The sequence below is a fragment of the Gadus macrocephalus genome, chromosome 3, assembly GCF_031168955.1.
Source record: "Gadus macrocephalus chromosome 3, ASM3116895v1".
NCBI lineage: Eukaryota > Metazoa > Chordata > Actinopteri > Gadiformes > Gadidae > Gadus > Gadus macrocephalus.
In genome coordinates, this window is record NC_082384.1 from 382,080 (window position 1) to 401,193 (window position 19,114).

At 46.7% G+C, this 19,114-nt stretch overlaps 2 protein-coding genes across 9 annotated transcripts in view; one reads left to right on the forward strand and one right to left on the reverse strand.

Annotated features, from left to right (window-relative positions):
• Positions 1–19,114, reverse strand: part of LOC132453279 (NACHT, LRR and PYD domains-containing protein 12-like) — a 410,038-nt gene that overhangs the window by 374,172 nt on the left and 16,752 nt on the right. The gene's annotated exons all lie outside the window — the stretch shown is intronic.
• Positions 11,184–11,829, forward strand: LOC132453650 (insulin-like growth factor-binding protein 2-A). Its single transcript, XM_060046629.1, has 2 exons — positions 11,184–11,310; positions 11,356–11,829. The coding sequence occupies exon 2, from the start codon at positions 11,397–11,399 to the stop codon at positions 11,769–11,771; it is 375 nt and encodes a 124-aa protein (XP_059902612.1). The 5' UTR covers positions 11,184–11,310; positions 11,356–11,396; the 3' UTR covers positions 11,772–11,829.

Here is a 19,114-nt window from a genome sequence, read left to right on the forward strand (position 1 = left end):
TTTATTCATGACGACCAATAAAAAACAAGTGTTACCCCTTATGTTTTTTTTCATGACGACCAATAAAAACGACAGTGTTCCCCCTTATGTTTTTTTCATGACGACCAATAAAAAACAACAGTGTTACCCCTAATTTTTTTTTTCATGACGACCAATAAAAAACAACAGTGTTACCCCCAATGTTTTTTTTCATGACGACCAATAAAAAACAACATTGTTACCCCCTATGTTTTATTCGATACATTTAGACAGTGTTACCCCTTATGTTTTTTTCATGAAGACAGATAAAAAAATGACAGTGTTACCCTTTACATTTCATTTGATAAAAACAACAGTTTTTATTTTATTTGATTATTTTATTTTATTTGGCAGACGAATATATATATTTTTTTTTCATGACGACCAATAAAAAACAACAGTGTTACCCCTTATGTTTTTTTTTCATGGCGACCAATAAAGAAGAACATTGTTACCCCGTATGTTTTATTCGATACATTTCGACAGTGTTACCCCTTATGTTTTTTTCATGACAACAGATAAAAAACGACAGTGTTACCCCTTATTTTTTTTTCATGACGACCAATAAAAAACAACAGTGTTCACCCTTATGTTTTTTTCATGACGACCAATAAAAGACAACAGTGTTATCCCTTATGTTTTTTTTCATGACGGCCGATAAAAAACAACAGTGTTACCCCTTATGTTTTTGTTCATGACGACAAAAAACAAAAGTGTTTCCCCTTATGTTTTATTCATGACGACCAATAAAAAACAAGTGTTACCCCTTATGTTTTTTTTCATGACGACCAATAAAAAACAACATTGTTACCCCCTATGTTTTATTCGATACATTTAGACAGTGTTACCCCTTATGTTTTTTTCATGAAGACAGATAAAAAAATGACAGTGTTAACCTCTACGTTTCATTTGATAAAAACAACAGTTTTTATTTTATTTGATTATTTTATTTTATTTGGCAGACGAATATATATATTTTTTTTCATGACGACCAATAAAAAAGAACAGTGTTACCGCTTATGTTTTTTTTTCATGGCGACCAATAAAGAACAACATTGTTACCCCGTATGTTTTATTCGATACATTTTGACAGTGTTACCCCTTATGTTTTTTTCATGACGACAGATAAAAAACGACAGTCATCTCATCATCATCATCATCTCATTTTCATCCGCTTATCCGGGGTCGGGTCGCGGGGGGAGCAGCTCAAGCAGGGGGCCCCAGACTTCCCTTTCCCGGGCCACATTGACCAACTCTGACGGGGGGATCCCGAGGCGTTCCCAGGCCAGTGTTGAGACATAATTTCTCCACCTAGTCCTGGGTCTTCCCCGAGGTCTCCTCCCCACTGGATGTGCCTGAAACACCTCCCAAGGAAGGCACCCAGTGGGCATCCTTACCAGATGCCCGAACCACCTCAGCTGACTCCTTTCTAAGTAAAGGAGCAGCGGCTCTAATCCGAGTTCCTCACGGATGGCTGAGCTTCTCACCCTATCCCTAAGGGAGACGCCAGCCACCCTTCTGAGAAAACTCATCTCGGCTGCTTGTACCCGCGATCTCGTCCTTTCGGTCATCACCCAGCCCTCATGACCATAGGTGAGGATAGGAACGAAGATCGACCGGTAGATCGAGAGCTTTGCCTTGCGGCTCAGCTCTCTTTTCGTTACAACGGTGCGGTAAAGCGAACGCAATACCGCCCCCGCTGCTCCGATTCTCCGGCCAATCTCACGTTCCATAGTACCCTCACTCGCGAACAAGACCCCGAGGTACTTGAACTCCTTCACTTGGGCTAAGGACTCATTTCCTACCCGGAGTAAGCAATCCATCGGTTTCCTGCTAAGAGTCATGGCCTCAGATTTAGCGGTGCTGATCCTCATCCCAGCCGCTTCACACTCGGCCGCCAGCCGATCCAGTGAGTGCTGAAGGTCACAGGCCGATGATCCCATGAGGACCACATCATCTGCAAAAAGCAGTGACGAGATCCTCAGACCACCGAACTGCAACCCCTCCCCACCACGACTACGCCTCGATATCCTGTCCATGTATATCACAAACAGGATTGGTGACAAGGCGCAGCCCTGGCGGAGACCAGCACCCACCGAGAACGAAACTGACTGGCTGCCGAGGACGCGAACACAGCTCTCGCTTTGGGAGTACAGGGATTGGATGGCCCTGAGGATAGACCCCCTTACCCCATACTCCCGCAGCACCTCCCACAGTTTCTCCCGGGGGACCCGGTCATACGCCTTCTCCAGATCCACAAAACAAAACCGGATGGGCATACTCCCAGGCCCCCTCCAGGATCCTTGCGAGAGTGAAGAGCTGGTCCGTAGTTCCACGTCCGGGGCGAAAACCGCATTGTTCCTCTTCAATCTGAGGTTCGACGATCGGCCGAACCCTCCTTTCCAGCACCTTGGAGTAGACTTTACCAGGGAGGCTGGTAAAGTGTGATACCCCGGTAATTGGCACACACTCTCTGGTCCCCCTTTTTGAACAGGGGAACCACCACCCCGGTTTGCCACTCCTTTGGCACTGTACCCGACTCCCACGCGATGTTGAATAGGCGTGTCAACCATGACAGCCCCTCAACACCCAGAGCCTTTAGCATTTCTGGCTGGATCTCATCAATCCCTGGGGCTTTGCCACTGCGGAGATGTTTGACTACCTCAGTGACCTCCACCAGGGAAATTGACAACGAAACACCATCAACCTCGAGCTCTGCCTCCAACATAGAGGGCGTGTTATTCGGATTCAGGAGTTCCTCAAAGTGTTCCTTCCAACGTCCGACGACCTCCTCAGTTGAGGTCAACAGAGTCCCATCCTTACTGTACACAGCTTGGACGGTTCCCCGTTTCCCCCTCCTGAGGTGCCGGATAGTCTTCCAGAAACACTTTGGTGCCGACCGAAAGTCCTTCTCCATGGCCTCTCCGAACTTCTCCCACACCCGCTGCTTAGCCTCCGACACGGCAGCAGCTGCAGCCCTTCGGGCCTGTCGGTACCCTGCAACCGAGTCAGGAGTCCTCCAGGATATCATATCCCGGAAGGCCTCCTTCTTCAATCGGACGGCTTCCCTGACCACCGGTGTCCACCACGGTGTCCGAGGGTTACCGCCCATTGAGGAGCCTAAGACCCTGAGGCCACAGCTAGCCACCGCAGCTTCAGCAATGGAGGCTTTGAACACCGCCCACTCCGGCTCAATGCCCCCAACCTCCACAGGAATGCTAGAAAAACTCAGCCGGAGGTGTGAGTTGAAGATACCTAGGACGGGGGCCTCCTCCAGACGTTCCCAGTTCACCCGCACTACTCGTTTGGGCTTACCAGGTCTATCCGGAAATTTCCCCCATTCCCTGATCCAACTCACAACCAGATGGTGGTCGGTTGACAGTTCCGCCCCTCTCTTTACCCGAGTGTCCAAAACATGCGGCCTCAGATCAGATGACACGATCACAAAATCGATCATTGATCTTCGGCCTAGGGTACTCTGGTACCAGGTACACTTATGAGCACCCTTATGTTCGAACATGGTGTTTGTTATGGATAATCCATGACTAGCACAGAAGTCCAATAACAAACGACTGCTCGGGTTTAGATCAGGGAGGCCGTTCCTCCCCACCACGCCTCTCCAGGTGTCTCCATCGTTGCCCACGTGGGCGTTGAAGTCACCCAGCAGAACTACGGAGTCCCCTACTGGAGCCCCATACAGGACTCCATTCAGGGTCTCCAAGAAGGCCGAGTACTCTGAGCTGCTGTTTGGTGCATACGCACAAACAACAGTCAGAGTTTTCCCCCCTACAACCCTTAGGCGCAGGGAGGCGACCCTCTCGTCTACCGGGGTAAACTCCAACACTGCGGCGCTCAGCCGGGGATTTATGAGTATCCCCACACCCGCCCGGCGCCTCACGCCCTTGGCAACTCCGGAGAAGAATAGAGTCCAACCCTTATCCAGGAGTACGGTACCAGAGCTGAGACTGTGCGTGGAGGTAAGCCCCACCAGATCTAACTGATAGCGCTCCACCTCCCTCACAAGCTCCGGTTCCTTTCCCCACAGCGAGGTGACGTTCCACGTCCCCAGAGCCAGCTTCTGCCTCCCGGGTCTGGTCCGTCGAGACCCCTGACCTTCGCTGCCACCCATGTGGCTGCGCACCCGACCCCAACGGGTCTTCCCACAGGTGGTGGGCCCATGAGATGAAGAGAGGGGGGGTGCCACGTAGTTTGTTCGGGCTATGCCCGACCGGGCTCCGTGGCAAACCCGGCCACCAGGCGCTCGCCATCGAGCCCTCCGTCTGGGCCTGGCTCCAGACGGGGGCCCCGGGCTTCCTCCGGGCCGGGTCACATCTCCTCTTTTTCCGATATTCATTGAGGATTTTTGAACCATTCTTAGTCTGGCCCCTCGCCTGAGACCACTCTGCCATGAGAGACCCTACCAGGAGCACAAGGCTCCAGACAACACAGCCCTCAGGTTCACAGGGACACGCAAACCTCTCCACCACGATAAGGTGACGGTTCCAGGAGAGGAAAAAAAACGACAGTGTTACCCCTTATTTTTTTTTCATGACGACCAATAAAAAACAACAGTGTTCACCCTTATGTTTTTTTCATGACGACCAATAAAAAACAACAGTGTTATCCCTTATGTTTTTTTTCATGACGGCCGATAAAAAACAACAGTGTTACCCCTTATGTTTTTGTTCATGACGACAAAAAACAACAGTGTTACCCCTTATGTTTTATTCATGACGACCAATAAAAAACAAGTGTTACCCCTTATGTTTTTTTTCATGACGACCAATAAAAACAACAGTGTTACCCCTTATGTTTTTTTCATGACGACCAATAAAAAACAACAGTGTTATCCCTAATTTTTTTTTTCATGACGACCAATAAAAAACAACAGTGTTACCCCTTATGTTTTTTTCATAACGACCAATAAAAAACAACAGTTTTACCCCTTTTGTTTTTTTCATGACGACCAATAAAAAAACACAGTTTTACCCCTTATGTTTTTTTCATTACGACCAATAAAAAACATCAGTGTTACCCCTCATGTTTTTTCCATGTTGACCGATAAAAAAAAATAGTTTCGACGATTTTGCGGGGATCCGAACATGAGCTGTTCAGAGTGTGAACCTCCGAACTAATCAATGCACCATCCAGACACTGAATAAAGTTGTCACCATGGTTATACTTCACGTTATAATTCGCATGAAATGGAAATAAGTGTCTTCCATCAGAGGACTTAAACCGGACTTGAACCTCGGTCTCCAGGGGGTTAGCCCACAGCTCTCTCCACTTCACAATGAGATTAGTAATTTAATACTGTCTGAAGTTATATATGACAGTGCAATAGACATGATAGCATTACGTTTAAAATTAAAGACATTGTTTTTTCCACAGAAATTGAGCCACGGTCTCCAGTGGGTTAGGCAGAGTGCACTCCACTGCACCACTGAGGCGATGACAATACACAATAATCAATCATCAATAAAGAGGATATACATGACATTAAAAAGTATGTGTGTGTTTCTATTATTTCCCTTATGGTTTTTTCCATTACGACCAATAAAAAACAACAGTTTTACCCCTTATATTTTATTTGACAAAGACAACAGTGTTTCCCCCTTTTGTTTTTTTTCATGACGACCAATAAAAAACAACAGTGTTACCCCTTATGTTTTTTTCATGGCGACCAATAAGGAACAACATTGTTAACCCGTATGTTTTATTCGATACATTTCGACAGTGTTACCCCTTATGTTTTTTTCATGACGACAGATAAAAAACGACAGTGTTACCCCTTATGTTTTTTTCATGACGACCAATAAAAAACAAGTGTTACCCCTTATGCTTTTTTTCATGGCGACCAATAAAAAACAACATTGTTACCCCTTATGTTTTATTCGATACATTTCGAATAAATGTATGCATGTATGTAATGTAATGTATGTATGTATGGTTTTTTCATGAAGACAGATAAAAAACAACAGTGTTACCCTTTACGTTTCATTTGATAAAAACGACAGTGTTACCCTTTATATTTTATTTGACAAAGACAAATATTTTTTTTTCTATTTTTCTTTTCATGACGACCAATAAAAAACAACAGTGTTACCCCCTATGTTTTATTTGACCAGGACAACAGTGTTACCCCTTATGTTTTTTTTCATGACGACCGATAAAAAACCACAGTGTTTCCCCCTTTTGTTTTTTTTCATGACGACCGATAAAAAACCACAGTGTTTCCCCCTTTTGTTTTTTTTCATGACGACCAATAAAAAACAACAGTGTTACCCCTTATGTTTTTTTCAACATGGTCTCACAGGAATCCGTGAAATAACTACGGTCGGACGCTTAACTTGAAATCCGTGGCCACATCACGGAAACACGCCGATATCCGTGTGTGAGCCACGGAATAACAGTGTCATTTACTTGCATTGGAGCAAATTCCGTGGCCACATCACGGACAATTGAAGGGATTCCGTCAGACCACCACTTATTTTGAGTTAAGCCCCCGCGGTCAAATGTGGCACACACACAGATTGAAACGGGAGCACACACACAGATTGAAACGGGAATCTGTGTGTGTGCCACGGAATATCATTGTCATTTACTTGCATTGGAGCGAATTCCGTGGCCACATCACGGAAATCTGAGTGTTTCCGTGATGTGTCCATGGATTTCGAGTTATTCTTCCGTAGTCATTTCACGGATTCCTGTGAGACCAGGTTGTTGTTTTTTCATGGCGACCAATAAAAAACAACATTGTTACCCCTTATGTTTTATTCAATACATTTCGACAGTGTTACCCCTTATGGTTTTTTCATGATGACAGATAAAAAACGACAGTGTTACCCGTTACGTTTCATTTGATAAAAACAACAGTGTTACCCCTTATGTTCTTTCCCCATGATGACTGATGAAAAACGACGGTGTTACCCCTTATATTTTATTTGACAAGACAAATATTATTATTTTTTCAATTATTTTTTTCATGACGACCAATAAAAAACAACAGTGTTACCCCTTTTGTTTTTTTTCATGATGACCTATAAAAAACAACAGTGTTACACCTTATGTTTTTTTTCATGACGACCAATAAAAAACAACAGTGTTACCCTTTACGTTTCATTTGATAAAAACAACAGTGTTACCCCTTATGTTTTTTTCATGACGACCAATATAAAACAACATTGTTACCCCCTATGTTTCATTCGATACATTTCGACAGTGTCACCCCTCATGTTTCATTTGATAAAAACGACTGTGTTGCCCCCTCATGTTTCATTTCATAAAAAAACGTCTGTGTTACCCCCTATGTTTTATTTGATAAACATTGACAGGTGTTTAGGGTGGTGGTTAGGGTGGTGTTGGTTAGGGTGGTGGTGAGGGTGGTGTTGGTTAGGGTGGTGGTGGTTAGTATGGTGGTAGTTAGGGTGGTGTTGGTTAGGGTGGTGGTGGTTAGTATGGTGGTAGTTAGGGTGGTGTTGGTTAGGGTGGTGTTGGTTAGGGTGGTGGTGGTTAGGGTGGTGGTGGTTAGGGTGGTGTTGGTTAGGGTGGTGGTTGGGGTGGTGGTTAGGGTGGTGGTGGTTAGGGTGGTGGTTAGGGTGGTGGTGGTTAGGGTTGTGATTAGGGTGGTGGTGGTTAGGGTGGTGGTGGTTAGTATGGTGGTAGTCAGGGTGGTGTTGGTTAGGGTGGTGGTGGTTAGGGTGGTGATTAGGGTGGTGGTGGTAGTTAGGGTGGTGTTGGTTAGGGTGGTGGTGGTTAGTATGGTGGTAGTTAGGGTGGTGTTGGTTAGGGTGGTGTTGATTAGGGTGGTGGTGGTTAGGGTGGTGGTGGTTAGGGTGTTTGTGGTTAGGGTGGTGGTGGTTAGGGTGGTGGTGGTTAGGGTGGTGGTTATGGTGGTGGTGGTTAGGGTGGTGGTTAAGGTGGTGGTGGTTAGGGTGGTGGTTAGGGTGGTGATTAGGGTGGTGGTTAGGGTGGTGTTGGTTAGGGTTAGGGTTAACCACCTGCCAGGTGTGTCCTCATGGTTCTCCAGACTACAACGTTCAGTGCTATCTGCTTTGAGGCTAAATGAAGTGATGGTTTTAAATCCTGCTGTTTCAAACACATGTCCGTTCTGTGGACTACGGGAGACAGTTTTCCAGTGAGTGCCCAAGACTCACTGTTTTTTTCTCTCTTTTAACTTTGGTTTTTAGTCTGTTGAATGTGTTTTTTTCTGAAAAAGTTTTTATCTTTGGTGCTGGATACAAAAAAAGTAATATTTTAAGTGGCAGCTAGTAAATTATCTCTTAGGAGATGCGAAAATGGCCGTGTACATCAGCCGGAGAAATAAGGTGGAGGGCAGAGCAGGGCATGAGGCCCCTCCTGTGTTCCTCTGTAACGTCAGAGCCAGAGTCTGGCTGGAGTATACGTTTTATAAGGCGTTTGGGGATGTAGATGCTTTTAAACAGCGCCGGTGTTACAATAATATTATTTGCTTTTTTGAAAATGATGAGTTGCACTTTGCACAGGATTTTGTTGGATAACCTGTTAAGCCCCGGCAGTATTTTGTTTTTTTTCACCTATACACATACCCAAATGGAAAAGCTTATAACACAGTAACCCTAGATGGATGTATGATACTTCATTTGAAAGCTGACAAGCTCTAGTTTCTGTAGATATGTTTATTTGGCATGTATCATACACACAACCTAAATGACATCAGTTCAGACATGGCTCTAAAGCAATTTCTTTGTCTTCGAAAATAATAGGTCATAATTGAACTACAATAACTAGGATGTGCTTTATGTAAGGCATATGGCAATATGCCAAATACCTTCTACATCATGCCAACTACACCTGGAAGAAATTTTGGATTTCTAGGCCTAAACCTTTGGGAGTTAATGGAGTTTTTATGGTGTGTTGTCACTGGCGGCACAAACCTCTCCAAAATGTCTCCAAATGGCCAAATTGTGCCAAATGCATTTACTCACTTCTGTGACACTGGAAACATTACTGAAGCATTTTGGTGACTATAAAACCTTTCTCCATGATTCAAAACATAATTTTTTCACACATTCATTTGATATGGCCATATTGAGATATTGTCATGTGATGAGACACTATCGGATAGTAACCATCATAGAAAAATGACAGAATATACTGGACTGAATTGACCTACAAACACAATGCAATGCACAAATGTCACCAAATATAATGAAGAAATATATAAATGCAATTCAATGGGGTGTTATTTACATAGAAAACAAATAAACACCGATATATGATATTACATACTACACAAATCAACAGGAAATAACTGTACATAAACAGAATGATTGTATTGCTAGCTTGACACAGTGTTGACGCAGCTTTATATCTCGGCTCATACGTATCACACCTGGACACGCCTGGCAGCGTTGGAAAGGTAAACTCATTGCCTAGAAGCCCAAGTGATTGATATATCAATAGCCAATACGGTGTCCCTATACTAAAGCCGCGTAACAAAGTAAACAAAGCCCATTGGCCCTTCGAACTGGGAGCGCTCCATCTACTTCACGGGCTGTACCGGGGTGAAAACTGAACAGAAAAAGACGGGGACACTTTTATTCTGTAGCCAGCAAAGTGATGAAAACAAGCATACCCAACAACTCCATACTGGCGGTAGAGAAAATATCGATACGAGTGCGAACGTCTGGATGTTAGTTGACGAACAAAGTTTGGAGATGGTAAACAAATGGACTTTACACGACGATATTCACAAGCTGGAATAATTTTATGAAAAAACATTTTGATGCTTTTGATCAGTGGATTCTCACGGACAATTGGAATATAAATAATTGAGGAATGGACACATATTACGGTTCTCAGATTGCTTCAAAGGTAGGGAGTCGCTCTGTTTTTTGGCATTTACGGTTTACCATGCTGGTAAATATCAATGATTGATGGTTTTGTGCTCATGATTTATAGAAAAAACAACTGGATGAATAAATTGTGGAGATTCTACCCTTTCTAACGACGTATAGAATGTCTGTAATGATGAAAGTTGAAGCGGGTTATGTCGCTCCGTAGTGGAAACATATCGTCAACAAACCCAAATCGCCCACCGGTGGGCGATTGGGTCTTAAGAGGATAAACCAACAATTTTTAAAGACTGAACAAATAGCACATTTCCTGATGTATTGTACTCTCGGTTAGCGACCAAAGAAAGAGGTAGACCACTTCCCAAAATCAAGGTCACCAGAAGTAATGGCAACGTCAGTGTTGTGAGTGCTACATGGTTTGCTAGGTACGCATGACTTACTGGTAGCATTACAAGCAATTGTAACTGAAAATAAACATAGCTAAATAACTTCAGTCAGTGGGGGCATAAATAGGCCCAATGATAGGCCCAGGTTTTTTTATTTACTTTTACAAATCAATAGTAGGCCTGATTTGACTAATATGCTTTGCATCCTTTCCTTCTCAAATTACAGTGATACCACTGGTGGCTTTGTATACATTTTATTCACATAACTCCCTCCCTGCTATTTTGTAGTTCACCAAAACACCCTGAAACATCTTGAGTCTCACATTCTTATGCCAGCATACACCAACAGTGCAAGCAGGCCAATGGCAACCAAGAGCGCAGTCCTTCCTCCCTCACTTTAAAAACCACCAGCCGCCACTGCATTTCATAGACTTCAGTGGGGGCTGGCACACTGACACACACCAAGCCGCTCTGACCGGGGACCTATTTATGAAATGAAGAGCGGGGACATTTGTAGTTCACCCAACTGAATATCGGCGGTAATGTTTCCTGAAAGTAAAAAAAAAAAGACTGTTTTTACGGTCCAAGGCCTGGTTGAGATGGGACCTAATGGTTCTTCAGTGATGGGTTTTAAGCTGTGGTTAGCCGGCCTGAAACCAGTTTCTCCCCCAGTAGGGACTGGTTCTATGATGTATCGATGGTCTATTGCTGATGATCCGTCTGCTTGTGGTTTAAAGTCCATGGATAGACCCCAGACCATCAATGGGGTCTATCCCCAGGCTCATCACAGAATCAGGTCGACCCCAGACTCATCACAGAATGTCTACACATTAATATTCCTGAGCTGGCTACAACCGTTCAATCGATTCACATCTCTTTTATATCCTATTATTTATTTTATTTTTTCTCTTCACACTCGACCGGCGCTAGGACCCAGGGGACCACGGCATCCCCAGGGTCCTAGCGCCGGTCCGGCTGTCTGTCTGCACATGGGCTCCCCGACTCCCCGCTATCACTACCTGACCCAAGCACTCCACCACCACCAGAAGCACCACCACCACCACCACCACCTCCACCACCAGCACCACCTCCACCACCACCACCACCACCACCACCACCTCCACCGCATTCCATCTCCAGACCGAACCCGTGCAGGATGGCTCCGTACGGGACCTCCTGCGTGCTGCTGCTGCTCTGCCTCGGCGCCTCCCTGGCCCAGATGGTGTTCCGATGCCCGGCGTGCACCGCGGAGCGCCAGGCGCTGTGCCCGCCGCCGACAGACACGTGCACGGAGATCGTGCGGGAGCCGGGATGCGGCTGCTGCCCGGTGTGCGCCCGGCAAGAGGGGGACTTCTGCGGGGTGTTCGCGCCGAGGTGCTCCGGCGGTCCGCGATGCTACCCGCAACCCGACTGGGAGCTACCGCTGGAGCAGCCGGTGCAGGGCCAGCGGCTGTGCGGCCCCCGGATGGACCCGGAGCCCCCCACTTGGAGCCCGGACGCCCCCCGGGAGCACGCCAGCAGCGGTCAGTGACTGGACGGCTCCGGTTGTTTCCTCTTCCATCAATGTTTAATGAGAGCGTCTAGACCGGCCGGGACGGAGCAGCAGGCTCTCTTTAGGGGGACTATGTGTCGGCTCATAGTGAGGTAGGCTACAGCGGACTCTCTTTAGGGGGACTATGTGTAGGTTCACAGTGAGGTAGGCTACAGCAGGCTCTCTTTAGGGGGACCATGTGTAGGCTCATAGTGAGGTAGACTACAGCAGGCTCTCTTTAGGGCGACTATGTGTAGGCTCATAGTGAGGTAGGCTACAGCAGGCTCTCTTTAGGGGGACTATGTGTAGGCTCATAGTGAGGTAGGCTACAGCAGGCTCTCTTTAGGGGGACTATGTGTAGGCTCACAGTGAGGTAGGCTACAGCGGGCTCTCTTTAGGGGGACTATGTGTAGGCTCACAGTGAGGTAGGCTGCAGCGGGCTCTCTTTAGCGGGACTATGTGTAGGCTCACAGTGAGGTAGGCTACAGCGGGCTCTCTTTAGGGGGACTGTGTGTAGGCTCACAGTGAGGTAGGCTACAGCAGGCTCTCTTTAGGGGGACCGTGTGTAGGCTCACAGTGAGGTAGGCTACAGCGGGCTCTCTTTAGGGGGACTGTGTGTAGGCTCACAGTGAGGTAGGCTACAGCAGGCTCTCTTTAGGGGGACCGTGTGTAGGCTCACAGTGAGGTAGGCTACAGCGGGCTCTCTTTAGGGGGACTACGTGTAGGCTCACAGTGAGGTAGGCTACAGCGGGCTCTCTTTAGGGGGACTATGTGTAGGCTCACAGTGAGGTAGGCTACAGCGGGCTCTCTTTAGGGGGACTATGTGTAGGCTCACAGTGAGGTAGGCTACAGCGGGCTCTCTTTAGGGGGACTATGTGTAGGCTCACAGTGAGGTAGGCTACGGCGGGCTCTCTTTAGGGGGACTATGTGTGTGTAAAGGCGGTCAGCAGCAGCGGCTGCACCGTGCACGTTTAACAGCAGACGGAGATAGAGTCTAGACGTCTCCTGGTGTTGGTTAGGGTGGTGGTTAGGGTGGTGGTGGTTAGGGTGGTGGTGGTGGTTAGGGTGGTGGTGGTGGTTAGGGTGGTGGTGGTTAGGGTGGTGGTGGTGGTTAGGGTGGTGGTGGTGGTTAGGGTGGTGGTGGTTAGGGTGGTGGTGGTTAGGTTGGTGGTAAGGGTGGTGTTGGTTAGGGTGGTGGTTAGGGTGGTGGTTAGGGTGGTGGTGGTTAGGGTGGTGTTGGTTAGGGTGGTGGTGGTTAGGGTGGTGGTGGTTAGGGTGGTGGTTAGGGTGGTGGTGATTAGGGTGGTGGTGGTTAGGGTGGTGGTGGTTAGGGTGGTGGTTAGGGTGGTGTTGGTTAGGGTGGTGGTTAGGGTGGTGGTGGTTAGGGTGGTGGTTAGGGTGGTGTTGGTTAGGTTTAGGGTTAACCCCCTGCCAGGTGTGTCCTCATGGTTCTCCAGACTACAACGTTCAGTGCTAACTGCTTTGAGGCTCAATGAAGTGACCCGACTCAGAGCCTTCCACGGCGGGAAACACAAACCGTCCGACTGGAGCCCAAACCTTCCAGCCGGGACCAACCAAAGAAGAGAATAACCAGCGCCTCACCTGGAGCTGAGCGGAGGAAGATCCTGAAGTCCAGCGGTGGTCTTCATTAAAACACAGCCAGCAGACTGACCTTGAGGAGATCTGTTTGTTGCTGTTGGTCATCACTACTATTCAGTCTACCTCTATTGCTATGTTCCAAATGTGTACAAGTTAAAACACTCCAAACCGTACGAAGAGCAGAACTACCATGTAGGTCCCACAACGACCTTAAACCTCAAATCCTAACAACAATGGAATCCTTCAGTGCAAACCAGCGACTACAATAAGCTGAATTATGCGGAGAATTCAGGGTACAAACCATACAGATCCAATCTAAAGGTCGAGCTCAGAGAGCCGACCCTGACCCTGCAACATCCCCCTGACATCACCAATAACCCTCATGTCAACCAACACATCTACAGCTCCAGTGAAGGAAGAGAGGAGCGGGCGTTATAGAGAGAGGACTGCTGATTAAATGAACCCCAATGCCTGAACTCGTGAATCTGCATCTCCATCGCTAGAGCGTTGCCCTGCTGATGGATGTGTGAGTGAGCAGATGCATGCTGGGATACAGAGCAGTGTCTGAAGTCTACAGGTCTGTAGACACGCCCCTCAGGATAAACCAGGGGTTTGAGATTCTGTTGTGACATCAGCTACATGAGCTGGAATATCCTTCAAGATGGCGACAGGAATCTGAAGGAAAAGGGCCAAGAGGAAGATGTGTGTGTCCCTCCTCTCAGCCAGTAGAACACGACTAAGGTCTTCATCAGAGAACCATGGAACTCACTGCAACGCTCCTCTCCACACATCTCCAAAGCGCCAGTGAAGGTTTCCTTACGTCCTCAGCTGAAGAAAAGCACAACTCCAGCTTGAAGAGAGCCCTAGCTGGGACAGGTCCCAGATTGGTTCTGATGTAAGGGAACCCTTCTCCCAGGTTCACCTAGCCCGGTACCCAACGGTAGAGTTCAGCCAGAGGAGGCCTGGACCTGAGGGAGGGACCAGACACAGGAAGAGCCGCCCCACTACAGCTCTGAAGGTCGTCTTGAAGATCCATTCAGGTCATGTTCCAACTTCAGACTCTCTTTATGGATCCCGCATACCCTCAAGTACACGATACCCATCAAAGCAGGCAAGACCCTCACACACACACACCTACACACACACACACACACACACACACTTGTAGAACCCCTTGCCAGGATGAACACACACACACACCGGGTAAAACCCCACGCCAGGTGAACACACACACACACACACACACACACACACACACACACACACACACACACACACACGTCCTCATGCCAACACCATCCCACCAGCCACGCCCAGCTCTCCTCCAGGCCACCCAGAACAGAGCACAACCTTCAGGGCCTCCAGAGAGGTCGATGATGAACAACGTTCTTCAGTGGCGCCCCACACTGGGGAGGGGTTATGCAGGGGGTCTCCAGAAGGGGTCCCCGGGTGATTCAACGTCTCTGAGGTCATGTCTTTGTAGTCCAGTGGTCTCCTGAAGGAGAAGCCTTCACAGAGCGGGCCTCTTTAGCCTGAGGACTCTGGGGAGGAGGCGAGGAGGAGGTCATGGATTCAGAAGACCCCCCAGTGGAGGGTGGAGGCTCTTGAGGAGCAGGACCCTCCATCAGCAACAGGCTGACCAGGACTCTGCTGGACCAGGTGAAGCTCTCTGTGGACGGTGTTCACTCCAACCCCCGAGATGGAAGCCTCTCTCAGGCTGAAAAGTGATGGGCGGGGCCAGCTGGACCTGGGAGATGGCTCCCTCAGATCAGAACCACCTTGGACTGGCCCCGACGAAGACCCTTTATGACCTGGAGCTGTGCCCCTCCAGCTGAGGGGGTGGAGGGGCTGTGGCTGAGGCGTCTCCATGCCTGGAGGGGAACGTTGGGGTGTGCTCCGTGGTTCTCTGGTGACAGACTGAAGTCGTGTTCTGGTCGTTGAGACGAGGAGTCCTCCCATCTCCCCCTGGAGTTCCTCCTTCTGAATCCCGGTCCCCGTCTTAAAAGGCCATTCTAGTCCATGGAGCTGATGTCACAACGGATTCTCCAACACTCGGTGGTGAAGGGATGAACACGCTTTAACAAACCCACCTTGAAGGAACCTTTCATTATAGCTATACTGTCTGCTCTTCGTTTAGTTGTGTGTGTGTGTGTGTGTGTGTGTGTGTGTGTGTGTGTGTGTGTGTGTGTGTGTGTGTATTAGAGCCATGGAGTCGATGAGGCTTATGTTCGCATTTTGTGCCAAAATTGTTCATTTTGCTTTAATTCATAATAATTAAGCTTATTAATTAATAATTATCTGATATTTTTCAATATCTTATATATGTCTATTCAAGAGAGCAGGTTTTATTGCGCTCTTATTTTGTCCTTCTACCACAATTGTATACTGCCGTAAAACATAGCTTATTGTAGTAAACTGCAGTAAATTAACCATGTGGGCACCTGGCTCAGCCATCTCTGCTGAGTTAATTGAGTTCTCGGAGCATGACGGGCGCAACGGCTTTCTGAGCGTAGATAACCGTAATTTAAGCATAAAAAAGTGATTTCTTCCTCTCAAATAGTGTGGGGACCCAGGATTTTACTTGGAAACGTTTATTTTTTGTTGAAGGTTTGTTCACTATGTTCTGAGAATAATTCGCTGCATTCTTCCTTTTACATCTGCCTTGTTTCCTTCTTGGATTACTTTTTTGGCGCTTATTGCCTTATGGAAAACACGAGGACTGAAACGTCCTGCAAGAGTGGCAAATATGTTGCCACTTCACACACACAGACTCCTTCCCCCTGGTCCTGTTGGTCAGAAGGTGAACCCCACCGAGGTGGATTCACCGCCCCCTAGTGGCTCCCCACGCAATAACAGGACTGAAGCATGGCTTTGATAAACGGCCTCACATCTTACTATCGACTCATTTATCAGAGGCGTCCATCCTACTGCCCCCTCCCATGCACCCAGAGAAGGAGAGGTTCCTCCTCTGCAGCTCAGCGCCTCAAACACACACCTCTGTGTGTTTCAACATGGAGGCTCAGGGTCCTGTTAGAAGGGGAGGTGGTGCATCAACCAGCCTGCAAGGCTCGTCTCTGGAGAGACGCCAGTAGCTGGGCTGTTTCCTGTCGGCTCGCTTCTAGAACTCTCTTCATACTCCGTCCCTCATCGGGCGTATGAGTCTGAGGTGGAAATGCACTTGCTGGTATCCTGATTATTAATTTATGTAGACGAAGCCTCTGTTGTGCTTTTTATTCAGTGAACCCCCGACCTTAAAGTGTAAACTGATCCTCTGCTGAACACAAGAGAACATTCAGTGGATCTACGGAGTTGTTTATCACCATTATGCTTAATTAACCAGGACAACAGAATAACAGACCCTTACATGAACACAATAAACACAAGGACTCAATCAATCGAAGAACAGTCCCTTACATGAACACAATAAACACAAGGACTCAATCAATAGAAGAACAGTCCCTTACATGAACACAATAAACACAAGGACTCAAACAATAGAAGCAGCAGACATTACTAATCATAAACAGGTGTGCACATATCTTTAATTACTGAACATGTGTTTTGTGTTGTTCCCCACAGAACACAAGGAATCAATCAGTTTAAAGTCACCACAACATGATCTATAGCTAATCCCATAGACCGATTGCATTATATAAAATCTGCTTTACATCATGTGAGGCTTATCAAAATATAAACTGATAACAGAGCCCCGCAGTATGAAACTGTTAACGTCTAAAAATAGAGTATAAAAATGTTAAAATTTACCATCAATCAATAATTAAAATACATTTGACATTGGAAATATAGTCTTTGTAAAACCTGCTAAATTAAAAAAAAAAAAAATTGAAGAAGCCCAAGAAAATGTAGCATTTGGATTACAGTTGAGTGCATGAATTTAAATCACCAAAACCCAGTGTGTGTGTATGTGTGTTTAGATATACATGTGTGTGTGTAGTCCGTGTGTGTCTGTGTTCATATCTGAGTAAGTGTGTGTGTTCATAACTTGAGTAAGCGTGTGTTCATAGATGCGCGTGCGGCGTGTGCATGTTTGCGCGCGTTTGCATGTGTGTGTCTGCGTTTGAGTGTTTATAATACGGTGTGTGTGTGCACGTAGCGCGTTTTCATATGTACGCACGTGTGTGTGTTCATATATACGTGTTTGTTTGTGTTCACATACACGTGCGCGTGTGCCTGCGTGTTTGTGTTCCTATATACATGTTTGTGTCAGGGCTTGAAAACAAAATTATTTTTCAATTGTTCCGCTCCGAACGGAACCGGTATATTTAACGTTTTCGTTCTTACGTTCCGCCACCAACATATCGTTCCTGAACCGGTTCGGAACGTAAAATAACGTTAGTTCTTAACGTTCCGGCAGTGTTATTGGGCCTAGTCTATGTTTTGTGGTCGATAAAAGGGTGACCAGATGTGTCGCTTTGTGCGGGACAGTCCCGCATTTCCATTACTTTGTACACGTCCAGCAAATTGAGACGTTGTCTCAATTTGGGGTGGTCCGAATTACTCGAATATTCAAATACTCGTTGGGAAAATTAGTATTCAAAGCTTAAATCAGTATTCGGAGCTTCGTTGTTTCACGTACGTGACGTTACCAGAGCGAGGGAGGCAAACTATAAGCGACACCAAGCAGAGAAGCGAGAGAGGTGGAGGAAGAATAGATATCTTGTTTCCCTTTACTTTATAACAACATTAGCGGGATCCCGGGAGGAAAATAAATGCTTAGTGAAATGCTAACCTTAGCTTAGTTGTTTGTTTAAATACGCTGTACAGCGCCCCGCCAATCAACTGTGACTGGCTTGCTGCAGAGCTTGAGCGTCTTGCGAATACCCGGTCAATATAATGGATATAATATGGACACATAAGACAATCAATATTCGGTATTCGTTATGGATTTATTGTACAAATTCCCAGAAAAGATTCACGTTCCAGAATGAATTGAAAACCTCCCGCAAGGGCTGAGATGGCAGAGGACAGCTGATTTGGTACGGAACAACAGCTGTTCGCTTCCACGGGGGAAAACTAAGTAACTCCAACTTACTTAGGCCTACTTATTAACGTTCAAAAGCCATTCAATCTTCAACAAAATATGCAGATAATGTCAAAATCGGTTCCAGGGAGTATATAGGGATTATTAATGTTGTTTTTGATGGTGTGTTTTTCTGAAATGAGTATTCGAATATTCGCTCGGAAAAACCAACGAGTATTAGAAGCCTGAAAAATGGCATTCGGGCCAGCCCTAATTGTTATTGACAGTCAGACTCGATTTTTGAAATGCGTGTTTTATAATCTGGCATTTATCAAATAGCTGTGTGTAGACAGCAGTGAGGGCTGTCATCAGGGAGCGGGCGGGCTGTTTGATCATGTCAATGAAACTTGGACGTGGACGCAGCTTAAGGGCACGCCCACCAACAAGAAACAATGCAAAGGCGATATATTGCACACGGTTAATTTAGCTCACGTTAACTTTGTCAAAGATAGAGCTCAGTGCAACTGTTGCTTCCAAATCGCCTCTCGCCAGGGTGGTGGTGGGAATTTGTGACAACTGAGCGTAGCGGGCTGCTAAGTGAACGCGGCAACCGGAAATATTTTTATTTTTTCATGAAATAGGCTATGCTTTTGTGAAATTTTATAGGCTATATAGAGAACGAAAAAAAACGTTACTAACCGGTTTTGGGGATTTCAGAAGGACGGACGGACGGACGGACGGACGGACGGACGGATGGACGGAC

Excerpts from the sequence above, each read along its gene's own strand:
- LOC132453650 (XM_060046629.1), top strand. The coding sequence starts at position 11,397 with ATGGCTCCGTACGGGACCTCCTGCGTGCTGCTGCTGCTCTGCCTCGGC.